This window comes from Salvelinus namaycush, chromosome 21 (assembly GCF_016432855.1).
Source record: "Salvelinus namaycush isolate Seneca chromosome 21, SaNama_1.0, whole genome shotgun sequence".
NCBI classification, from domain to species: Eukaryota; Metazoa; Chordata; class Actinopteri; order Salmoniformes; family Salmonidae; genus Salvelinus; species Salvelinus namaycush.
In genome coordinates, this window is record NC_052327.1 from 33,933,197 (window position 1) to 33,959,659 (window position 26,463).

General features: G+C 47.5%; 1 protein-coding gene across 1 annotated transcript in view; it reads right to left on the bottom strand.

Annotated features, from left to right (window-relative positions):
• spon1b (spondin 1b) overlaps positions 1-26,463 on the bottom strand; it is a 127,171-nt gene that overhangs the window by 63,895 nt on the left and 36,813 nt on the right. Inside the window, exons 4-6 of the mRNA XM_039017608.1 lie at positions 14,457-14,530; positions 14,142-14,264; positions 11,919-12,067 (exon numbers count right to left, since the gene is read on the bottom strand). Coding sequence (XP_038873536.1) covers positions 11,919-12,067; positions 14,142-14,264; positions 14,457-14,530 — 346 coding nt within the window. The remainder of the gene's footprint in view (positions 1-11,918; positions 12,068-14,141; positions 14,265-14,456; positions 14,531-26,463) is intronic.

Consider the following 26,463-nt stretch of genomic DNA (forward strand, 5'->3'; position numbering starts at 1 on the left):
TCTGTATACTGTATATTAAAGTTTTCTGTAGTGACAATGGTGAGTGAAGTCAGAAATCACTATAGTTTTATATCACAGGAGGTTGGTGGCACCTTAATTGGGGAGGACAGGTTTGTGGAAATGGCTGGGGCGGAATAAGTGGAATGGTATCAAATACATCAAGCACATGGTTTCCATGTGTTTGATGCCATTCCGTTTTCTCAGTTCCAGACATTATTATGAGCCGTCCTCCCCTCAGCATCCACTGTTTTAGATCTATTTTTTAAGCAACAATCATTGCTGGTTGAGGAAACTTTCATATAAAACAAGGTATAGAAATGTATACCTCAGTAAAAGGCAATTCAATTCAGTTTCAAGCCATGTCATTGTTTATCAGACTATGCCAGGTTTTATTGTACAGGGAAGTCTATTGTAAGATCAGCCTCACCAGCCAAGAGAGGGGTTAGGCCTGTCTTTCAAATACTGATGTCTCTGTGAAAAATCGCAAAGCTGAGCTGACAGGCAACCAGAAACTGCCAGTTGGTTGAAATTAGACAATTGTTCCTCGATAAACTACTGGAACCCCTTTCAAACAATGCAGCAGTCTACTCTGCGAAATCCTGCCCAGCGAGCAGAAGATTCACACAGTGAACAGTAAAAGCATTAGGCAATAGTGTGGACTGTTAGGGCTAGCAGGCGTGGTGGAAAGGACGGGCCGACAGACAGAGCTCTTCAGAGATCGCATTTACTTTAAATTGCCCCAGCTTTAGATTGAGCTGACCCAAGCCTCTTGAGGAGGATATAGAGAGAGATAGAGAGGGGGATATAGAGGGGGATATAGAGGAGGATACAGAGGGGGATATAGAGGGGGATACAGGGAGGGATACAGAGGAAGATATGGAGGGGGATACAGAGGGGGATATAGAGGAAGATATGGAGGGGGATACAGAGGGGATATAGAGGGGGATACAGAGGGGATATAGAGGAACATATGGAGGGGGATACAGAGGGGGATACAGAGAGGGGGATATAGAGAGGGATATAGAGGAAGATATGGAGGGCGATACAGAGGGGGATATAGAGGGGAATACAGAGGGGAATACAGAGAGGGATATAGATGAAGATATGGAGGGGGATACAGAGGGGGATACGGAGAGGGATATAGAGGAAGATATAGAGGGGGATACAGAGGGGGATATAGAGGGGGATATAGAGGGGGATACAGAGAGGGATATAGAGGAAGATATGGAGGGGGATACAGAGGGGGATATACAGAGGGGGATATACAGAGGGGGATACAGAGGGGAATACAAAGAGGGATATGGAGGAAGATATGGAGGGGGATACAGAGAGGGATATAGAGGAAGATATGGAGGGGGATACAGAGGGGGATATACAGAGGGGGATATACAGAGGGGGATACAGAGGGGAATACAAAGAGGGATATGGAGGAAGATATGGAGGGGGATACAGAGAGGGATATAGAGGAAGATATATAGGGGGATATAGAGGGGGATATAGAGGGGGATACAGAGAGGGATATAGAGGAAGATATAGAGGGGGATACAGAGGGGGATATAGAGGGGGATATAGAGGGGGATACAGAGAGGGATATAGAGGAAGATATGGAGGGGGATACAGAGGGGGATATACAGAGGGGGATATACAGAGGGGGATACAGAGGGGAATACAAAGAGGGATATGGAGGAAGATATGGAGGGGGATACAGAGAGGGATATAGAGGAAGATATGGAGTGGGATACAGAGGGGGATATACAGAGGGGGATATACAGAGGGGGATACAGAGGGGAATACAAAGAGGGATATGGAGGAAGATATGGAGGGGGATACAGAGAGGGATATAGAGGAAAATATATAGGGGGATATAGAGGGGGATATAGAGGGGGATACAGAGAGGGATATAGAGGAAGATATGGAGGGGGATACAGAGAGGGATATAGAGGGGGATACAGAGAGGGATATAGAGGGGATATAGAGAGGGATATAGAGGAAGATATAGAGGGGGATATAGAGGGGATACAGAGAGGGATATAGAGGTGGATACAGAGGGGAATACAGAGAGGGATATAGAGGAAGATATGGAGGGGGATACAGAGAAGGATATAGAGGAAGATATAGAGGGGATATAGAGAGGGATATAGAGGAAGATATAGAGGGGGATACAGAGAGGGATATAGAGAGGGGGATACAGAAAGGGAATAGAGGTAGATATAGAGGGGGATATAGAGGGGGATACAGAGAAGGGATATAGAGGAAGATATGGAGGGGGATACAGAGGAAGATGTGGAGGGGGATATAGAGGAAGATATAGAGGGGGATACAGAGGAAGATATATAGGGGGATATAGAGGGGGATGCAGAGAGGGATATAGAAGAAGATAGAGGGGGATATAGAGGGGGATATAGAAGAAGATAGAGGGGGATATAGAGGGGGATATAGAGGAAGATATGGAGGTGGATACAGAGGAAGAAATAGAGGGGGATATAGAGGAAGATATAGAGGGGGATACAGAGGAAGATATAGAGGGGAATATAGAGGGGGATGCAGAGAGGGATATAGAGGGAGATACGGAGAGGGATACAGAGAGGGATACAGAGAGGGATATAGAGGGGGATATAGAGGGGGATATAGAGAGGGATATAGAGGAAGATATAGAGGGGGATATAGAGGGGGATATAGAGGGAGATACAGAGGGGATACAGAGAGGGATACAGAGAGGGATATAGAGGAAGATATAGAGGGGGATATAGAGGGGGATGCAGAGGGGGATATAGAGAGGGATATAGAGGGAGATATAAAGGGAGATACAGAGAGGGATACAGAGAGGGATATAGAGGGGGATATAGAGGGGGATATAGAGGGGGATATAGAGGAAGATATAGAGGGGGATATAGAGGGGGATATAGATGAAGGTTTTGGAGGGGGATAGAGAGAGGGATATAGAGGGGGATACAGAGAGGGATATAAAGGAAGATATAGAGGGGGATATAGAGGAAGATATGGAGGGGGATATAGAGGGGGATGCAGAGAGGGATATAGAGAGGGATACAGAGAGGGATACAGAGAGGGATATAGAGAGGGATACAGAGAGGGATATAGAGAGGGATATAGAGGGGGATGCAGAGAGGGATATAGAAGGGGATATAGAGAGGGATATAGAGAGGATACAGAGAGGGATACAGAGAGGGATATAGAGGGGGATACAGAGAGGGATACAGAGAGGGATATAGAGAGGGATACAGAGAGGATACAGAGAGGGATATAGAGGGGGATACAGAGAGGGATACAGAGGGGATACAGAGAGGGATATAGAGAGGGATATAGAGGGGGATGCAGAGAGGGATATAGAGGGAGATACAGAGAGGGATACAGAGAGGGATACAGAGGGGGATACAGAGAGGGATACAGAGGAAGATATAGAGGGGGATATAGAGGGGGATATAGAGGGGGATATAGAGGGAGATACAGAGGGGATACAGAGAGGGATACAGAGAGGGATACAGAGAGGGATATAGAGAGGGATATAGAGGAAGATATAGAGGGGGATATAGAGGGAGATACAGAGAGGGATACAGAGAGGGATATAGAGGGGGATATAGATAGGGATATAGAGGAAGATATAGAGGGGGATATAGAGAGGGATATAGAGGAAGATATGGAGGGGGATACAGAGAGGGATATAGAGGGGGATACAGAGAGGGATATAGAGGAAGATATAGAGGGGGATATAGAGGGGATACAGAGGGGAATACAGAGAAGGATATAGAGGAGGATATGGAGGGGGATATAGAGAGGGATGTAGAGGAAGATATAGAGGGGGATATAGAGGAAGATATAGAGGGGGATATAGAGGGGATATAGAGAGGGGGGATACAGAGGGGGATACAGAAAGGGAGATAGAGGTGGATATAGAAGGGGATACAGAGAGGGATATAGAGGAAGATATAGAGGGGGATACAGAGGAAGATATAGAGGGGGATACAGAGAGGGATATAGAGGAAGATATAGAGGGGGATACAGGGGCGGGATATAGAGGAAGATATGGAGGGGGATACAGAGGAAGATATAGAGGGGGATACAGAGAGGGATATAGAGGGGAATATAGAGGGGAATATAGAGGGGTATATAGAGGGGATTATAGAGGGGGATATAGAGGAAGATATATAGAGGGATATAGAGGGGGATACAGAGAGGGATATAGAGGAAGATACAGAGAGGGATACAGAGGGGGATATAGAGGGGGATATAGAGGGGGATATAGAGGAAGATATAGAGGGGGATATAGAGGGGATATAGAGGAAGATATGGAGGGGGATACAGAGGGGGATACAGAGAGGGATATAGAGGAAGATATAGAGGAAGATATGGAGGGGGATACAGAGAGGGATATAGAGGAAGATATAGAGGAAGATATTGAGGGGGATACAGAGGGGAATACAGAGAGGGCTATAGAGGGAGATATAGAGGGGGATATATATGAATATACAGAGGGGGACACAGAGAGGGATATAGAGGAAGATATAGAGAGGGATATAGGGGGGGGATATAGAGGAGGATATAGAGGGGGATATAGAGGAAGATATGGAGGGGGATACAGAGGAAGATATAGAGGGGGAGATAGAGGAAGATATAGAGAGGGATATAGAGTAAGATATAGAGGGGGATATAGAGGGGATATAGAGGAAGATATGGAGGGGGATACAGAGGGAATACAGAGAGGGATATAGAGGGACATAAAGAGGGGAATACAGAGAGGGATATAGAGGAAGATATGGAGGGGGATACAGAGGGGGATACAGAGAGGGATACAGAGAGGGATATAGAGGGGGATATATATGAATATACAGATGGGGACACAGAGAGGGATATAGAGGAAGATATAGAGAGTGATATAGGGGGGATATAGAGGAGGATATAGAGGGGGATATATAGGAAGATATGGAGGGGGATACAGAGGAAGATATAGAGGGGGATATAGAGGAAGATATAGAGAGGGATATAGAGGAAGATATAGAGGGGGATACAGAGAGGGATATAGAGGAGGATATAGAGAGGGATACAGAGAGGGATAAAGAGGAAGATATAGAGGAAGATATGGAGGGGGAAACAGAGGGAGATACAGAGAGGGATATAGAGGGAGATATAGAGGGGGATATATATGAATATACAGAGGGGGACACAGAGAGGGATATAGAGGAAGATATGCAGGGGGATACAGAGGGGGATACAGAGGGGAATATAGAGGGAATACAGAGAGGGATATAGAGGGGGATACAGAGGGGAATACAGAGAGGGATATAGAGGAAAATATGGAGGGGGATACAGAGAAGGATATAGAGGAAGATATAGAGGGGATATAGAGAGGGATATAGAGGAAGATATAGAGGGGGATATAGAGGGGATATAGAGGAAGATATGGAGGGGGATACAGAGGGGGATACAGAGAGGGATATAGAGGGAGATATAGAGGGGGATATTTATGAATATACAGAGGGGGACACAGAGAGGGATATAGAGGAAGATATAGAGAGGGATATAGGGGGGATATAGAGGAGAATATAGAGGGGGATATAGAGGAAGATATGGAGGGGGATACAGAGGAAGATATAGGGGGGATATAGATGAGGATATAGAGGGGGATATAGAGGAAGATATAGGGGGAGATATAGAGGGGGATATAGAGGAGGATATAGAGGGGGATATAGAGGAAGATATAGAGGGGATATAGAGAGGGATATAGAGGAAGATATAGAGGGGGATATAGAGGGGATATAGAGGAAGATATGGAGGGGGATACAGAGGGGGATACAGAGAGGGATATAGAGGGAGATATAGAGGGGGATATTTATGAATATACAGAGGGGGACACAGAGAGGGATATAGAGGAAGATATAGAGAGGGATATAGGGGGGATATAGAGGAGGATATAGAGGGGGATATAGAGGAAGATATGGAGGGGGATACAGAGGAAGATATAGGGGGGGATATAGAGGAGTATATAGAGAGGGATATAGAGGAGTATATAGAGAGGGATATAGAGGAAAATATGCAGGGGGATACAGAGGAAGATATAGAGAGGGATACAGAGAGGGATATAGAGGGAGATATAGAGCGGGATATATATGAATATACAGAGGGGGACACAGAGAGGGATATATAGAGGAAGATATAGAAAAGGATATAGGGGGGATATAGAGGAAGATATAGAGGAGGATATAGAGGGGGATATAGAGGAAGATATGGAGGGGGATACAGAGGAAGATATAGGGGGGATATAGATGAGGATATAGAGGGGGATATAGAGGAAGATATAGAAAAGGATATAGGGGGGATATAGAGGAGGATATAGAGGGGGATATAGAGGAAGATATGGAGGGGGATACAGAGGAAGATATAGGGGGGATATAGATGAGGATATAGAGGGGGATATAGAGGAAGATATAGGGGGGAGATATAGAGGGGGATATAGAGAAGGATATAGAGGGGGATATAGAGGAAGATATAGAAAAGGATATAGGGGGGATATAGAGGAGGATATAGAGGGGGATATAGAGGAAGATATGGAGGGGGATACAGAGGAAGATATAGGGGGGATATAGATGAGGATATAGAGGGGGATATAGAGGAAGATATAGGGGGGGGGGTATAGAGGGGGATATAGAGGAGGATATAGAGGGGGATATAGAAGAAGATATGCAGGGGGATACAGAGGAAGATATAGGGGGGATATAGAGGGGGATATAGAGAGGGATATAGAGGAAGATATAGAGGGGGATATAGAGGGGGATATAGAGGAGGATATAGAGGGGGATATAGAGGAAGATATGCAGGGGGATACAGAGGAAGATATAGAGGGGGATATAGAGGAAGATATAGAGAGGGATATAGAGGAAGATATAGAGGGGGATATAGAGGAAGATATAGAGAGGGATATAGAGGAAGATATAGAGGGGGATATAGAGGAAGATATAGAGAGGGATATAGAGGAAGATATAGAGGGGGATACAGAGGGGGATATAGAGGGGATATAGAGAGGGATATAGATGGGGATATGGAGGGGGTTACAGTGTATGACAGTGATGTCCTGCCAAATGTTAATTAGAGTCTGATTCCGACCTTGCAAGCATTTTCTCACAACTTATAGCCTGGAAATGTGACATGTAAATTTGCATGTTTTCAATTTGCTGCGTTTGTGGGGGTCCTTACAATACGGACATTACATTAAATGTGTATCATGTGAGCCATTGATAATGTATGTAAATGTTGAATTACTCAGTGCGTGTTGCCCATGTCTAATCTCAATGTGTTAGCTGCTTTGTGATTCAACGCACGCACACACACACACACACACACACACACACACACACACACACACACACACACACACACACACACACACACACACACACACACACACACACACACACACACACACACAGATTGTGGTGTTAAGCATTCCAAGGATGTCAATTGTATGCAAATGGAATGCACCATACTGTTAGAGGAAATGGAAAGTTCACAGCACTGTTACATCAGAGAACACTGAAGGCACTCACCACATCGCCTTGGTTAGAGGACAACATTACAGCATAAGCCATTTCATCAGAGTTCTCATTAACTTCATACTGTGAATTGGTAATAGTTAGCACAATACACCTCTTATCATGATGGGGATCATCATCATAAAACACCCGATAATAATGATATCTGGAATACAAATCTGTGGCAAGGAGAATACACCTGTACCAAGGTCCTACTGTACATTTTCAAAAGAACAGACTACTTAAAGGGGCAATCTTTTCAATAACTTCTTCACTGAAATGGTGTATTGCTTTCTACCTATGCTATGAGTATGGCCCCCTCACTTGAACCTCATCAATATGTAATTATCATGTTTGACACCCTCACTCTCTTCAATTGTCCTCTCATCGGTTCCACAGCCCCTCTATACAAGATGACAGTTGGTTGAGTTCAAGGTCAACAATCTCCACAGTCCACAGCACTTCAACACATGCCTGTCATGGCTACCAGAGCCAGAATGGGACCATTAATTAACATTGAAAATAACTTCCAGAATAACAGTACACTCTTAGAGAAAAGGTGCTATCTAGAACCTAAAAGGGTTATTCGGCCATCCACATAGGAGAACCCGTTGAAGAACCCTTTTTGTTCCAGGTAGAACCCTTTGGTTCCAGGTAGAACCCTTTAGGGTTCCATGTAGAACCCTTTACAAAGAGAATTCTACCTGGAACCAAAAAGGGTTCTACCTAGAAGGAACCAAAAAGGGTTCTCCTATGGGGACAGCCGAAGAACTCTTTTGGAACTCTTTTTTCTAGGTGTACAGAAGGCGATACAAATGATACAAATCAGAATTTGCTCATACAGCTCATTACTAAAAACAATGAATGATATTATGTTGAGAAATAATCTTAATTTATTATTTACACAAACATGTACAGCATAACATTGAAGTGTTCAGAACCATTTATTTTGATTCTGTCTTTACTTAATGTAAATACCAGAGAATGGAGATTAACATTCTGAGTTTCACCTCGAGCTCTTTTCCTACGGTGTCTCTTAATTCAGATGAATCCATGTTTCCCCCTGCCTTATCTTGAGTCTACTGTTATGTACCAGCGTTTCAGTGTTTAGCAGAAACTATTTCCCTTCCCTGGCAAGAAATTGATTCTGAGCTCCTTCAGTAGCATTTCCCAAGGTCAGCAGCAGAATTAGAAAATGTAATCACCCCAAAACTGGACAATATTGCTTCCCGCGACATTGTCAAATGATGATCACTGAATGTTATAATCTACCCGTATCGTGTGAGAATGAAAGCACAAAATACAACGCCCAATATCCAGTTTCTCAATTCAACAGAATAGAAGCAATTGCTGTGGCTTAGAGCGGCATGTACCCCTATACAGCATTAAGCATTCCTGGCTCTTAAAGGGGCAATCCTCTATTGCTACTATACTTTTTAAAAAACTGTAAGCATGTTGTACTCCATTGTTTGTAAACAATGTAATTGTAGTCAAACACTTCATAGTCTCAAAACATGGTTAAAAGTGTCATTTGTTATCCCATGGATGGTCAGTCACTGCATCCAGAGCGCTGTCTATCAATTTCAGAGTGGTTACATTTCCCCAGGCCCCTCCCTCAGCTGTTTACCAAAACTGTAGATTGCCCCTTTAAGAGCAAACATCAGGAAGTTGATCATTGATTGTGTGAGCTTTGACAAAGGAAGCATGTGTGTGCAACCACTTTACTTTCTATTTCCTATTAGCAATGACTGTTAAATCACAGGATACAAAATACTGAAAATCTGCAGATGGAAAAGACTGATAATCTCTCTGACAAGAAAAAGCTACTCCAAAGCCCAGATAGCAGGAGTGACCCACAAACAGTCATGTTGTCAGAGAGACACTCACAGATGCCAAAACACTGCTGCCATATCTATGATTTCACTCTAAATATCTCCCTGTTATGTCCACATCTTTAGAGAGAAGTGGACACTTCAACACAAGGTGAAGCCTGGTGTGCTATAGATAAGGATGTATAGGTAGATGTTTGCAGTATGTAAGCCATTATATAAATGGCCTACGTAGGATCACATAAAAAAAACAAGAACTCTGATGGCCACATTGATGTATGATATAAATTGGTTAGCTGACAACGTCACGAAAACGATGCGCAAGAGTTGATTCTGCATCGCTAGATAGCTACCAACAATGACAATAAACTTCCATGACTCGCTTCAGACAGTTTCATCTTGTTCTTGATGCCATGTCTTGTTTTGAGGTGTTTTATTAACTGATTTCATGTAAATGCTAATATGGCTAAAATTCACTAGCTAGCTAACCAACAACTGTAACGGCGTATTTGAGAGACAACAAGTGTATTGATGTTTTTAAAAACATTGGAGACTAAATATAGTTTACATGTTGTCAACAATCTAAGCCAACCCCGTCCGTTTTGCCCAATAGTTGCGCAGGAGTCGGTTGTGTTGCTAAACAACCAACCCGTCTATAATACAGGAAATGGCATTCCAAAGCAAACAGATAGATGACAGGTATGATGAATGGTGGAGACTGTGTGTTGACAGGCCAGTGCACTGCAGTGGATGGATGACAGGGGGCTGTGAGAACACTGGTCACTGTCACCTCCACAAACAGTCATAACACGACCACCACACTGCTCTTTGAATTCTGGAAGCATCTGCATCCTACAGTAAGGACCATTACTAATCTGTGTCCAATGTAATTCTATCACTATTTAGTTTCATAAGCAATTTCAATCAGTAATATAACTTTTGCAAGAGTGTTTCGATGTCTAAGTATTACGCTCATTCCTATGGTTTGAATTATACGTTGATATCACATCCATGTCTTACAACAACAACATTCAAACATTCAACTTTCTGGACTGTTTGAAAAGTAAAAACAGACAAGTTGAAAGTGGGAGCACTGCCACAGGTGATTGTGGCCCGTATCCAGAAGATGTGACAACCAATCATATATTTGCAAGTGACAGAGGTGGAACAGAACATGCCGCTCTGTCATCCATCTGAAACGTGTTTTCCCTATGATCAGTCAGCCCTCACAGCATTGTAGGAAAGACAAAGGATCCCACGTGGGTTGTGAGCTTTTTCCTGAACGCACCAATTCTGCATAGTTTTTTTTCTGTTGCTCAATAAGAAAGAATTTGTTTCAAGTTTCAGGGGGTGTGGTTTGATGTAGCAGTTACTGATGTTTGTCCCCCATGAGACACCATAGGAACAAAGCCAGCATCACTTCCTCAAAATATTCAGAATCTAAGATGACTCAAGGAATCTGTAGTTCATTTTGGTGTATTTGCCAAGGAGGTTTTAGTATTTCTCAAGTAAAGAAATGCACCACATGTTGTCTGACAGTATGTAAACAAAGTCCAATCTGCTGTGCTGCTGGGCAGGTCTGTCTCACTATCAGTGTGTTCTGCTGTACGACTGGAGAGCACAATCACCTCAGCTGTTGATCCCATGTTAGTGGGCAAGTGGGCATTGTCCAATTCAAAACCCAACCCTCAAATAAGTCATGACGAACTCTTTTACTCAAATCTCAAGAAACTCTGTTTTGGAAGATACTGACTTTACGACCAAAAATAACCTATTTGCACTTTTTTGTCAATTTTGCCAATGGAATAAATGCTTCGGACTTCTATCAATGTCACATATGCCGTTTTCAACGAGAGAAGTTAGTTCTCGAGTTCAGTTCTTGTTTAAGATTCTCTGTGATGTGGCCGTCCTCTCTCACTTATCCCTCCATTAGCCATGCCCTCTCTCCTCCACAGCCATCCCATAATGCCCCTCAGCATCTCATCTGTCCCTGGGCTCAACACTCTATTGTTGCCATGTCACCCAATAGCAGGAAAGTAACATTAAACAGCAGAGTGGTGCAGATCAGCCAATATACGGACTAATGTGTTTCATTAAGATGTCAGGAGGGCCTTCCATTAACTGATCAACCTTTGACATGCTGTTTCAGAGGCGGAAACAGGTAGGAGATATGACTACGAAAGTCTGCACAGAAAAGACAGAGCCGAAAGAATAGAAATATCAAGACATCAGAGATTGGAGATATAGCTGATCAGCGTACATGAACAGGTCTGAACCAGAGGAGGCTGGTGGGAGGAGCTATTAAAGGATGGGCTCATTGTAATGGAATAAATAGAATGGTATCAACATCATCAGAGATGTGGAAACCACAGGTTTGACTCTGTTCCATCTATTCCATTCCAGCCATTATAATGACACCGTTCTCCAATAGCTCCTCCCTCTGGCCTCCTCTAGCCTGAATCCATGATGTTTGCTTTTACCTCCTGACTGTACTGTCTGCATCTCTCTTCTATCATAGTCTCACTAAGAGGAGTCTAACCAAGCTCACCTTCTGTCTAATCTCTTCCTCCATCTTAACTGGAGAGCCCAGCTCTGCCACCTGTTTCACCCCTTCACTGGCGAAGCCCCTGTACTCCCACAGGACATAGCTCCTGGAGTGGGATGCCCCGATGAGGGCTGACCAATGATTGGCACGTCCTGTATAGGGTGGAAACAAAGAGACAATTTGACAAAGAAATAAAGTAAGTGTGTGTGTGTGTGTGTGTGTGTGTGTGTGTGTGTGTGTGTGTGTGTGTGTGTGTGTGTGTGTGTGTGTGTGTGTGCGTGCGTGTGCGTGTGTAGAGGCTGACAGATCGCTCCTGCCTTTGACTGTGCATGTGGCTGGAAGGTCATTGTTAGTTACAATGTGAGGCCTGCACTACCATTGCTGGAGCCCTCATCATTACTGAGAGAGTTGAGGCTGGAATAGACCCTGTCACACCACATATATATGTGTACAGTCAGGTCCAAAATTATTGGCACCCTTGATAAAGATCAGCAAAAAAGACTATATAAAATAAATATTACAATACTGAGCTATATTGTATGCTCAACATTTAAAAACATGATTGTATTATTTTATACTAATACAATTGCTCAGAGAAAGACATTTTGTAAAAACAAGTAAAAACAAATAATTAAGATCCATAAGACTAAGATCCCTCCCTCCCAATGTGTTCTTCAATCTCATAAAACATTTAATAAAAAGGCTCAGTGCCCTTCTCGTCGCAAGGTGAGCTATTGAAAGGTATAGAAAACAGGGGTGGCAATAATTTTGACCCAATCTTTTAGAATAAAAAAAAATAGTGGTTAAACAAAAACAATTTTTGGAGCAATTGTATAAGTATTACATTTGTTTTGCATAGCTCAGTATTTGTATTATTTTATACAGTCTTTTTTGCTCATCTTTATCAAGGGTGTCACGACTCCCGCCGAAGTCGCCTCCTCTCCTTGTTTAGACGGCACTCGGCGGTCGACGTCACCGGTCTTCTAGCCATCGCCGCTCCACCTTTCATTTTCCATTTGTTTTGTCTTGTTTTTCCGCACACCTGTTGTACATCCCCTCATCCCTCTACGTGTATATTATCCTCTGTTCCCCCCATGTCTGTGTGTGTAATTGTTCGCTACGTGTCATGTGTGATGCTTCATGCTGGTTTTTTGCCGGGTCTTGTTTGGAACCCGTGGTATTGTATGCTGTACATTATTTGTGTGACGAGTGTGCTATTCGCTTTTGCCTTTGGTGGGAGTGTCGTTACGCAGTTGTGTCCGACTGTTTTCCTTCTGCCAAATAAAGTGTGCCTGTTCACTCATCTCTGCTCTCCTGCACCTGACTTCAGTTAACCAGTTGCGCACACTCTTGACAAAGGGTGCCAATAATTTTGGACGTGAGTGTACGGTACTGTATATATAACTCTATCAAAAAACAATTGATGCTTGGAACTATGGTCCCTCAGCGCTCTCCTCAGAAACCCTTGAATGTAATTATGTTTTTCCATGATACGTTACTATTTGTGAAAGATTCTATAAACAGCTGGAGGGAAAGGCGAACTATACAGTTAATCTGTTTAAACCCATCAGGCCCATAGCAAACCCCTGTGATGTGCTATAATGTACCAAAACTTGTTTTCTTATTTCCTGCCAAAACAGCCTCTTCCTGTCTCAAATTATTTATGGAGATTCCTTTTGTAAGCTGTGACTACATAACGCTGACAGCAAGGAATACGTAGGGTCTGTGGTTCAGATCATCAGCTCCAAAGAAGTCACCGTGTCATAACAGCTATGATACTCTTTTACTGACCTACGTTGACTGAACATTCTTCATTTAAATCCCAACAACACACTAAGAATTTGAGAGGAATCCTCTAAACCACAGTGCTGCTTTTTACATGCAGTATGTCCCGTGTGGCTCAGTCGGTAGAGTGTGGCGCTTGCAACGCCAGGGTTGTGGGTGTCATTTACCATGGGGGACCAGTATACTCACTACTGTGAGTCGCTCTGGATAAGAGCATCTGCTAAAATATAAGCATGTTACTCTAGTCAACAGACAGTCTAAATATGTCCAGGGTAAAATGTCACCTTCTTGTGTTTCTTCCCCAACCACAATGTCTTGCTTCATTACTGTAATGCAGATCCTTTCACACTCCATAGAAAACAGACAGAGGAGCAACAGGTGGGAAGTTGTACAGTCATGTGGGGGTGTAGATATACTGTATGACCCCAGTGAGGGACTTACTGGGGTAGTCTTTAGGGTGAATCTTCTCCGACCAGTTCCCAAAGAAGGTGACTCTGTACTTGGCCGTCCCACAGGCACAGCATTCCAGAGGGGACTTTTCTGTGCTCTGCCCAAACACAGCCTCTGAAAGGCACACACATACACATGCACACACACACATACACATGCACACACACACGCACAAAGAATGGTGGTGTTGCTTGGTCTCATAGAATAGTTGAAGAATATGACTACATCCAGAATCTCCATTATAATCGAGGGTAACAGATGACGTTCTGTGAGAAGTAACATTGGTGTAGGACAGATATGCTGCACCTTTCTCACACAATCTGACGGTGAGGGAGCCTTCATCCTGGAAGTATATGATCCTCTTCTGCACAATGCTGGCCCTGCAGAGGAGGAGGAACAGCATTCCTTTTATTCACTGACAGCACAAAAAAATACAGCACTCGTGTTAGCACACAACTTCTAGGGGCACACACACACACACACACACACACACACACACACACACACACACACACACACACACACACACACACTGCTGAGAGCCATAAACTTGTACACGCAACAGAAACTGTGTGCCAATAGCAACGCCCGGCCATTAGAATGCTCCTCTCTTTCTCTCTTGTAGTGCGTGAGGAGTGTCTGTCTCCTCTGAGGAGAGGTGGTAAAACCCCCCTGTCAGAGAGCACCGCCAGACCTGCTCCCCATCAACCTCTGCAGAAAACCAACGTACAGAGAGCCAGGAGTCCAGACTGAGACTGATCCACAGGATAGCCCATCATCACTGTGACCATTATGACTGCACTCTCTCACACTCTCTAAAGCTCATCTCCCAGGGAAGAACATTGGCAACGTATCTGGGGGTTGAAGATAAAATATCAAATGGTGCTGGACTCATCAAACAGCAGGATCTAAGTGGCCGGGAGCCAAACAGACCAGCTCCAGCCCAAACTGTTTTCCACAGTAGATGGCATCACAACTGAAGCTGTGGATGTATCCTCAGCCATACAGTTACATTGTAGGGAGCTCAACTTGATAATACATTTCATTTACCATTTCACTTTAAAATATGATACAGTCATTGATTAATATTAGACACATCAAGTTATCAAGGTTCAGATGAGGACAAATTCTGTAAAAAGATCAGTTTAACCCAATGTCAATATCTTAACATTTGGTTTCAGCAATGGGATCCAGTCGCAGTTGGGTAATATATCCCTGACTAACCCATGACTTCCATAGCTCTCTCCATGGTTATGTTCTTCACTCCTATGGTTTGGGCCAGGCGTCTGTCCAGACCATTAGTTCCAGTGGGAGTGTTTAGGATCCTTTAGTTGTAGTCCCACACCAAGGCCCGTGGGCCCTGGTTTTGAGCTGGGGCTGCATGTATCCAGTGCTGCTGCCCGCCTGCAATCTCTGTGTCAATGAGGAGAGAGGATGTAGAGAGCAGGAGAGGATGTTTATAGAGAGCAGGAGACGGTGGCTATAGAGAGCAGGGGAGGGTGGCTATAGAGAGCAGGAGAGAGTGGCTATAGAGAGCAGTAGAGGGTGGCTATAGAGAGCAGGAGAGGGTGGCTATAGAGAGCAGTAGAGGGTGGCTATAGGGAGCAGTAGAGGGTGGCTATAGAGAGCAGGAGAGGGTGGCTATAGAGAGCAGTAGAGGGTGGCTATAGAGAGCAGGAGAGGGTGGCTATAGAGAGCAGTAGAGGGTGGCTATAGAGAGCAGGAGAGGGTGGCTATAGAGAGCAGTAGAGGGTGGCTATAGAGAGCAGGAGAGGGTGGCTATAGAGAGCAGTAGAGGGTGGCTATAGAGAGCAGGAGAGGTTGGATATAGAGAGCAGGAGAGGGTGGCTATAGAGAGCAGTAGAGGGTGGCTATAGAGAGCAGGAGAGAGTGGCTATAGAGAGCAGTAGAGGGTGGCTATAGAGAGCAGTAGAGGGTGGCTATAGAGAGCAGGAGAGTGTGGCTATAGAGAGCAGTAGAGGGTGGCTATAGAGAGCAGTAGAGGGTGGCTATAGAGAGCAGGAGAGTGTGGCTATAGAGAGCAGTAGAGGGTGGCTATAGAGAGCAGTAGAGAGTGGCTATAGAGAGCAGTAGAGAGTGGCTATAGAGAGCAGTAGAGAGTGGCTATAGAGAGCAGGAGAGGGTGGCTATAGAGAGCAGTAGAGGGTGGCTATAGAGAGCAGTAGAGGGTGGCTATAGAGAGCAGTAGAGGGTGGCTATAGAGAGCAGGAGAGGGTGGCTATAGAGAGCAGTAGAGAGTGGCTATAGAGAGCAGGAGAGGGTGGCTATAGAGAGCAGTAGAGGGTGGCTATAGAGAGCAGGAGAGGGTGGCTATAGAGAGCAGGAGAGGGTGGCTATAGAGAGCAGGAGAGAGTGGCTATAGAGAGCAGGAGAGGGTGGCTATAGAGAGCAGGAGAGGGTGGCTATAGAGAGCAGGAGAGGGTGGCTATAGAGAGCAGGAGAGGGTGGCTATAGAGAGCAGGAGAGGGTGGTTATAGAGAGCAGGAGAGAGTGGCTATAGAGAGCAGTAGAGAGTGGATATAGAGAGCAGTAGAGAGTGGATATAGAGAGCAGGAGAGGGTGGCTATAGAGAGCAGGAGAGGGTGGCTATAGAGAGCAGGAGAGAGTGGCTATAGAGAGCAGGAGAGGGTGGCTATAGAGAGCAGGAGAGGGTGGCTATAGAGAGCAGGAGAGGGTGGCTATAGAGAGCAGGAGGGGGTGGCTATAGAGAGCAGGATAGGTTGGATATAGAGAGCAGGAGAGGGTGGCTATAGAGAGCAGGAGAGGGTTGATATAGAGAGCAGGAGAGGGTGGCTATAGAGAGCATGAGAGGGTGGCTATAGAGAGCAGGAGAGGGTGGCTATAGAGAGCAGGAGAGGGTGGCTATAGAGAGCAGGAGAGGGTGGCCATAGAGAGCAGGATAGGTTGGATATAGAGAGCAGGAGAGGGTGGCTATAGAGAGCAGGAGAGGGTGGCTATAGAGAGCAGGAGAGGGTGAATATAGAGAGCAGGAGAGGGTGGCTATAGAGAGCAGGAGAGGGTGGCTATAGAGAGCAGGAGAGGGTGGCTATAGAGAGCAGGAGAGGGTGGCTATAGAGAGCAGGAGAGGGTGGCTATAGAGAGCAGGAGAGGGTGGCTATAGAGAGCAGGAGAGGGTGGCTATAGAGAGCAGGAGAGGGTGGCTATAGAGAGCAGGAGAGGGTGAATATAGAGAGCAGGGGAGGGTGGATATAGAGAGCAGGAGAGGGTGGCTATAGAGAGCAGGAGAGGGTGTCTATAGAGAGCAGGAGAGGGTGGCTATAGAGAGCATGAGAGGGTGGCTATAAAGAGCAGGACATGGTGGCTATAGAGAGCAGGACATGGTGGCTATAAAGAGCATGAGAGGGTGGATATAAAGAGCAGGACATGGTGGCTATAGAGAGCAGGACATGTTGGCTATAGAGAGCAGGAGAGGGTGGATATAGAGAGCAGGACATGGTGGCTATAGAGAGCAGTAGAGGGTGGCTATAGAGAGCAGGAGAGAGTGGCTATAGAGAGCAGTAGAGGGTGGCTATAGAGAGCATGAGAGGGTGGCTATAGAGAGCAGTAGAGAGTGGCTATAGAGAGCAGGAGAGAGTGGCTATAGAGAGCAGTAGAGGGTGGCTATAGAGAGCAGGAGAGGTTGGATAAAGAGAGCAGGAGAGGGTGGCTATAGAGAGCAGTAGAGGGTGGCTATAGAGAGCAGGAGAGGGTGGCTATAGAGAGCAGTAGAGGGTGGCTATAGAGAGCAGGAGAGGTTGGATATAGAGAGCAGGAGAGGGTGGCTATAGAGAGCAGTAGAGGGTGGCTATAGAGAGCAGGAGAGAGTGGCTATAGAGAGCAGTAGAGAGTGGCTATAGAGAGCAGTAGAGAGTGGATATAGAGAGCAGTAGAGAGTGGATATAGAGAGCAGGAGAGGGTGGCTATAGAGAGCAGGAGAGGGTGGCTATAGAGAGCAGGAGAGAGTGGCTATAGAGAGCAGGAGAGGGTGGCTATAGAGAGCAGGAGAGGGTGGCTATAGAGAGCAGGAGAGGGTGGCTATAGAGAGCAGGAGGGGGTGGCTATAGAGAGCAGTAGAGGGTGGCTATAGGGAGCAGTAGAGGGTGGCTATAGAGAGCAGGAGAGGGTGGCTATAGAGAGCAGTAGAGGGTGGCTATAGAGAGCAGGAGAGGTTGGATATAGAGAGCAGGAGAGGGTGGCTATAGAGAGCAGTAGAGGGTGGCTATAGAGAGCAGGAGAGTGTGGCTATAGAGAGCAGTAGAGGGTGGCTATAGGGAGCAGTAGAGGGTGGCTATAGAGAGCAGGAGAGGGTGGCTATAGAGAGCAGTAGAGGGTGGCTATAGAGAGCAGGAGAGGTTGGATATAGAGAGCAGGAGAGGGTGGCTATAGAGAGCAGTAGAGGGTGGCTATAGAGAGCAGGAGAGAGTGGCTATAGAGAGCAGTAGAGGGTGGCTATAGAGAGCAGGAGAGGTTGGATATAGAGAGCAGGAGAGGGTGGCTATAGAGAGCAGTACAGGGTGGCTATAGAGAGCAGGAGAGAGTGGCTATAGAGAGCAGTAGAGGGTGGCTATAGAGAGCAGTAGAGGGTGGCTATAGAGAGCAGGAGAGTGTGGCTATAGAGAGCAGTAGAGGGTGGCTATAGAGAGCAGTAGAGGGTGGCTATAGAGAGCAGGAGAGGGTGGCTATAGAGAGCAGGAGAGTGTGGCTATAGATAGCAGTAGAGGGTGGCTATAGAGAGCAGTAGAGAGTGGCTATAGAGAGCAGGAGAGAGTGGCTATAGAGAGCAGTAGAGAGTGGCTATAGAGAGCAGGAGAGGGTGGCTATAGAGAGCAGGAGAGGGTGGCTATAGAGAGCAGTAGAGGGTGGCTATAGAGAGCAGGAGAGAGTGGCTATAGAGAGCAGTAGAGGGTGGCTATAGAGAGCAGGAGAGGTTGGATAAAGAGAGCAGGAGAGGGTGGCTATAGAGAGCAGTAGAGGGTGGCTATAGAGAGCAGGAGAGGGTGGCTATAGAGAGCAGTAGAGGGTGGCTATAGAGAGCAGGAGAGGTTGGATATAGAGAGCAGGAGAGGGTGGCTATAGAGAGCAGTAGAGGGTGGCTATAGAGAGCAGGAGAGAGTGGCTATAGAGAGCAGTAGAGAGTGGCTATAGAGAGCAGTAGAGAGTGGATATAGAGAGCAGTAGAGAGTGGATATAGAGAGCAGGAGAGGGTGGCTATAGAGAGCAGGAGAGGGTGGCTATAGAGAGCAGGAGAGGGTGGCTATAAAGAGCAGGACATGGTGGCTATAGAGAGCAGGACATGGTGGCTATAAAGAGCATGAGAGGGTGGATATAAAGAGCAGGACATGGTGGCTATAGAGAGCAGGACATGGTGGCTATAGAGAGCAGGAGAGGTTGGATATAGAGAGCAGGAGAGAGTGGCTATAGAGAGCAGGAGAGGGTGGCTATAGAGAGCAGGAGAGAGTGGCTATAGAGAGCAGTAGAGGGTGGCTATAGAGAGCATGAGAGGGTGGCTATAGAGAGCAGTAGAGAGTGGCTATAGAGAGCAGGAGAGGGTGGCTATAGAGAGCAGGAGAGAGTGGCTATAGAGAGCAGTAGAGGGTGGCTATAGAGAGCATGAGAGGGTGGCTATAGAGAGCAGTAGAGAGTGGCTATAGAGAGCAGTAGAGGGTGGCTATAGAGAGCAGGAGAGGGTGGCTATAGAGAGCAGGAGAGGGTGGCTATAGAGAGCAGTAGAGGGTGGCTATAGAGAGCAGGAGAGGTTGGATATAGAGAGCAGGAGAGGGTGGCTATAGAGAGCAGTAGAGGGTGGCTATAGAGAGCAGGAGAGTGTGGCTATAGAGAGCAGTAGAGGGTGGCTATAGGGAGCAGTAGAGGGTGGCTATAGAGAGCAGGAGAGGGTGGCTATAGAGAGCAGTAGAGGGTGGCTATAGAGAGCAGGAGAGGTTGGATATAGAGAGCAGGAGAGGGTGGCTATAGAGAGCAGTAGAGGGTGGCTATAGAGAGCAGGAGAGAGTGGCTATAGAGAGCAGTAGAGGGTGGCTATAGAGAGCAGGAGAGGTTGGATATAGAGAGCAGGAGAGGGTGGCTATAGAGAGCAGTACAGGGTGGCTATAGAGAGCAGGAGAGAGTGGCTATAGAGAGCAGTAGAGGGTGGCTATAGAGAGCAGTAGAGGGTGGCTATAGAGAGCAGGAGAGTGTGGCTATAGAGAGCAGTAGAGGGTGGCTATAGAGAGCAGTAGAGGGTGGCTATAGAGAGCAGGAGAGGGTGGCTATAGAGAGCAGGAGAGTGTGGCTATAGATAGCAGTAGAGGGTGGCTATAGAGAGCAGTAGAGAGTGGCTATAGAGAGCAGGAGAGAGTGGCTATAGAGAGCAGTAGAGAGTGGCTATAGAGAGCAGGAGAGGGTGGCTATAGAGAGCAGGAGAGGGTGGCTATAGAGAGCAGTAGAGGGTGGCTATAGAGAGCAGGAGAGAGTGGCTATAGAGAGCAGTAGAGGGTGGCTATAGAGAGCAGGAGAGGTTGGATATAGAGAGCAGGAGAGGGTGGCTATAGAGAGCAGTAGAGGGTGGCTATAGAGAGCAGGAGAGGGTGGCTATAGAGAGCAGTAGAGGGTGGCTATAGAGAGCAGGAGAGGTTGGATATAGAGAGCAGGAGAGGGTGGCTATAGAGAGCAGTAGAGGGTGGCTATAGAGAGCAGGAGAGAGTGGCTATAGAGAGCAGTAGAGAGTGGCTATAGAGAGCAGTAGAGAGTGGATATAGAGAGCAGTAGAGAGTGGATATAGAGAGCAGGAGAGGGTGGCTATAGAGAGCAGGAGAGGGTGGCTATAGAGAGCAGGAGAGGGTGGCTATAAAGAGCAGGACATGGTGGCTATAGAGAGCAGGACATGGTGGCTATAAAGAGCATGAGAGGGTGGATATAAAGAGCAGGACATGGTGGCTATAGAGAGCAGGACATGGTGGCTATAGAGAGCAGGAGAGGTTGGATATAGAGAGCAGGACATGGTGGCTATAGAGAGCAGTAGAGGGTGGCTATAGAGAGCAGGAGAGAGTGGCTATAGAGAGCAGTAGAGGGTGGCTATAGAGAGCATGAGAGGGTGGCTATAGAGAGCAGTAGAGAGTGGCTATAGAGAGCAGGAGAGGGTGGCTATAGAGAGCAGGAGAGAGTGGCTATAGAGAGCAGTAGAGGGTGGCTATAGAGAGCATGAGAGGGTGGCTATAGAGAGCAGTAGAGAGTGGCTATAGAGAGCAGGAGAGAGTGGCTATAGAGAGCAGTAGAGGGTGGCTATAGAGAGCAGGAGAGGTTGGATAAAGAGAGCAGGAGAGGGTGGCTATAGAGAGCAGTAGAGGGTGGCTATAGAGAGCAGGAGAGGGTGGCTATAGAGAGCAGTAGAGGGTGGCTATAGAGAGCAGGAGAGGTTGGATATAGAGAGCAGGAGAGGGTGGCTATAGAGAGCAGTAGAGGGTGGCTATAGAGAGCAGGAGAGAGTGGCTATAGAGAGCAGTAGAGAGTGGCTATAGAGAGCAGTAGAGAGTGGATATAGAGAGCAGTAGAGAGTGGATATAGAGAGCAGGAGAGGGTGGCTATAGAGAGCAGGAGAGGGTGGCTATAGAGAGCAGGAGAGAGTGGCTATAGAGAGCAGGAGAGGGTGGCTATAGAGAGCAGGAGAGGGTGGCTATAGAGAGCAGGAGAGGGTGGCTATAGAGAGCAGGAGGGGGTGGCTATAGAGAGCAGTAGAGGGTGGCTATAGGGAGCAGTAGAGGGTGGCTATAGAGAGCAGGAGAGGGTGGCTATAGAGAGCAGTAGAGGGTGGCTATAGAGAGCAGGAGAGGTTGGATATAGAGAGCAGGAGAGGGTGGCTATAGAGAGCAGTAGAGGGTGGCTATAGAGAGCAGGAGAGTGTGGCTATAGAGAGCAGTAGAGGGTGGCTATAGGGAGCAGTAGAGGGTGGCTATAGAGAGCAGGAGAGGGTGGCTATAGAGAGCAGTAGAGGGTGGCTATAGAGAGCAGGAGAGGTTGGATATAGAGAGCAGGAGAGGGTGGCTATAGAGAGCAGTAGAGGGTGGCTATAGAGAGCAGGAGAGAGTGGCTATAGAGAGCAGTAGAGGGTGGCTATAGAGAGCAGGAGAGGTTGGATATAGAGAGCAGGAGAGGGTGGCTATAGAGAGCAGTACAGGGTGGCTATAGAGAGCAGGAGAGAGTGGCTATAGAGAGCAGTAGAGGGTGGCTATAGAGAGCAGTAGAGGGTGGCTATAGAGAGCAGGAGAGTGTGGCTATAGAGAGCAGTAGAGGGTGGCTATAGAGAGCAGTAGAGGGTGGCTATAGAGAGCAGGAGAGGGTGGCTATAGAGAGCAGGAGAGTGTGGCTATAGAGAGCAGTAGAGGGTGGCTATAGAGAGCAGTAGAGAGTGGCTATAGAGAGCAGTAGAGAGTGGCTATAGAGAGCAGGAGAGAGTGGCTATAGAGAGCAGTAGAGAGTGGCTATAGAGAGCAGGAGAGGGTGGCTATAGAGAGCAGGAGAGGGTGGCTATAGAGAGCAGTAGAGGGTGGCTATAGAGAGCAGGAGAGGGTGGCTATAGAGAGCAGGAGAGGGTGGCTATAGAGAGCAGGAGAGGGTGGCTATAGAGAGCAGTAGAGGGTGGCTATAGAGAGCAGGAGAAGGTGGCTATAGAGAGCAGGAGAGGGTGGCTATAGAGAGCAGGAGAGAGTGGCTATAGAGAGCAGGAGAGGGTGGCTATAGAGAGCAGGAAGAAGGGTTCGCTATAGAGAGCAGGAGAGGTGGTTAGTAGAAGAGCAGAGAGAGAGTTCTGATATAGAGAGCAGTAGAGAGTGGATTATAGAGAGCAGTAGAGAGTGGATAGGAGCGGAAGGGTGCTATAGAGAGGCATGAGAGGATGGCTATAGAGAGCAGGAGAGAGTGGCTATAGAGAGCAGGAGAGGGTGGCTATAGAGAGCGGAGAGGGTGGCTATAGAGAGCGGAGAGGTGGCATAGAGAGGCAGGGGGGTGGCTATAGAGAGCAGGATAGTGGATATAGATAGCAGAGAGGGTGTATAGAGAGCAGTATAGGGTGATAGAGAGCATGAGAGGGTGGCTATAGAGAGCAGGAGAGGTGGCTATAGAGAGCAGAGAGGGTGGCTATAGAGAGCAGGAGAGGGGTGGCTATAGAGAGGCAGGAGAGGGTGCATATAGAGAGCAGGATAGGATTGGATATAGAGAGCATGAGAGGTGGCTATAGAGAGCAGTGAGAGGGTGGCTAAGAGAGCAGGAGAGGGTGGCTATAGAGAGCAGGAGAGGGTGCTATAGAGGCGCAGGAGAGGGTTAATATAAGAGCAGGGAGGGTGGATATAGAGAGCAGGAGAGGGGAGGCTATAGAGAGCAGGATAGGGTGTGCTAAGAGAGCATGAGAGGGTGGCTATAGAGAGCATGAGAGGGTGGCTATAGAGAGCAGGACAGTGGGCTATAAGAGCAGAGGGGTGGATATAAAGAGCAGACATGTGGCTATAGAGAGCAGGAAGGTGGCTATAGAGAGCAGGAGAGGTTGGCTTAAGAGGAGAAGGTGGCTATAGAGACAGGAGAGTGGCTATAGAGAGCAGTAGAGGGTGGCTATAGAGAGCAGAGAGAGTGGCTATAGAGAGCAGTAGAGGGTGGCTATAGAGAGCAGAGAGGGTGGCTAATGAGAGCAGTAGAGAGTGGCTATAGAGAGCAGGAGAGGGTGGATATAGAGAGCAGGAGAGAGTGGATATAGAGAGCAGGAGAGGGTGGCAATAGAGAGGAGGAGAGAGTGGATATAGAGAGCAGGAGAGGGTGGCTATAGAGAGCAGGAGAGGGTGGCTATAGAGAGCAGGAGAGGGTGGCTATAGAGCAGAAGAGGGTGGCTATAGAGAGCAGGAGAGGTTGGATATAGAGAGCAGGAGAGGGTGGCTATAGAGAGCAGAGAGGGTGGCTATAGAGAGCAGGAGAGTGGCTATAGAGAGCAGGTAGAGGGTGGCTATAAGAGCAAGAGGGTGGCTATAGAGAGCAGAGAGAGTGTGGCTATAGAGAGCAGAGAGGGTGGCTATAGAGAGCAGAGAGGGTGCTATAGAGAGCAGGAAGGGTGGCTATAGAGAGCAGGAGAGGGTGGCTTAGAGAGCAGGGAGGTGGCTATAGAGAGCAGGAGAGAGTGGCTTATCGAGAGAGCAGAGAGAGTGGCTATAGAGAGCAGGAGAGGGTGGCTATAAGAGCAGTAGAGGGGCTGTACAGAGGGAGAGGTGGCTATAGAGAGCAAGAGGGTGGCTATAGAGAGCAGGAGTGCAAAGAGATCAGGAGAGGGTGGCTATAGAGACAGAGAGAGGGCTATAGAGGCAGGAGAGGGTGGCTATAGAGAGCAGGAGAGGGTGGCTATAGAGAGCAGGTTGGAGAGGTGGCTATAGAGAGCAGGAGGAGGGTGGCTATAGAGAGCAGAGAGGGTGGCTATAGAGAGCAGGAGAGGGTGCTATAGAGAGCAGGAGAGGGTGGGCTATAGAGAGCAGGAGAGGTGGCTATAGAGAGCAGGAGAGGGTGGCTATAGAGAGCAGGAGAAGGGTGGCTATAGAGAGAGGAGGGTGGCTTAGAGAGCAGGAGGGGTGGCTATAGAGAGCAGGAGAGGGTGGTTATAGAGAGCAGGAGAGGTGGCTATAGAGAGCAGAGAGAGTGGATATAGAGAGCAGTAGAGAGTGGTATAGAGAGCAGGAGAGGGTGGCTATAGAGGCAGGGAGGTGGCATAGAGAGCAGGAGAGGTGGCTATAGAGAGCAGGAGAGGGTGGCTATAGAGAGCAGGAGAGGGTGGCTATAGAGAGCAGGAGAGGGTGCTATAGAGAGCATGAGGGTGCTATAGAGAGCAGGAAGGTGGACTATAGAGAGCAGGAGAGGGTGACTATAGAGAGCAGGAGAGGGTGACTATAGAGAGCAGGAGAGGGTGGCTATGAGAGCAGAGAGGGGAGCTATAGAGAGCAGGAAGGTGGCTATAGAGAGCAGGAGAGGGTGGCTATAGAAGGAGGAGAGCGGTGCATAGAGAAAGCAGGAAGGTGGATATAGAGAGCAGGAGAGTGTGGCTATAGAGAGCAGAGAGGGTGGCTATAGAGAGCATGAGAGGGTGGGCTATAGAGAGCAGGAGAGGGTGGCTATAGAGAGCAGGGAGAGGGTGAATATGAGAGGCGTTGGAGGGTGACTATAGAGAGCAGGAGAGGGTGGCTATAGGAGAGCAGGAGAGGGTGTCTATAGAGAGCATGAGGGTGGCTATAGAGAGCAGGATGGGTGGCTATAGAGAGAGCATGAGAGGGTGGTATAAGAAGCAGGAAGTGGTGGCTATAGAGAGCAGGAGGTGTCTATGAGAGCAGGAGAGGTTGGAATAGAGAGCAGGAGAGAGTGGCTATAAGAAGCAGGAAGAGGGGTGGCTATAGAGAGCAGTAGAGGGTGGCTATAGAGAGCAGGAGAGGTGGCTATAGAGAGCAGAGAGGGTGTCTATAGAGAGCAGGAGGGTGCTATAGAGAGCAGGAGTAGAGATTGGGCTATAGAGAGCAGGAGAGGGTGGCTTAGAGAGCAGGAAGTGGCTATAGAGAGCAGGAGAGGGTGGCTATAGAGAGCAGGAGAGGGTGGATATAGAGAGCAGGAGAGGGTGGCTATAGAGAGGCAGAGGCTATAGAGAGCAGGAGAGGTGGCTATAGAGAGCAGAGAGGGTGGCTATAGAGAGCATGAGAGGGTGTGGAGTATAGGATGCAGGAGAGGGTGGCTATAGAGAGGCAGTAGAGGGTGGCTATAGAGAGTCAGAGAGGTGGCTATAGAGAGCAGGTAGAGGGTGGCTATAGAGAGCAGTAGAGGGTGGCTATAGAGAGCAGGAGAGAGGTGTGGCTATAGAGAGCAGTAGAGTGTGGCTATAGAGAGCAGTAGAGGGTGCTATAGAGAGCAGTAGAGAGGTGGCTATAGAGAGCAGTAGAGTGTGGCTATAGAGAGCAAGAGGGTGGCTATAGAGAGCAGAGAGAGGTGGCTATAGAGAGCATGAGAGAGTGGCTATAGAGAGCAGTAGAGAGTGGGATGGTATAGAGAGCTATAGAGAGGATGGAGGGTTAGAGAGCAGGAGAGGGTGACTATAGAGAGCAGGAGAGGGTGGCTATAGAGAGCAGGAGAGGAGTGGGCTATAGAGAGCAGGAGAGGGTGCTATAGAGAGCAGGAGAGGGTGGCTATAGAGAGGCAGGAGAGGGTGTGGCTGTAGAGAGCAGGAGAGGATGCTTAGAGAGAGCAGAAGGGGATATGAGACAGGAGAGGTGGCTATAGAGAGCAGGAG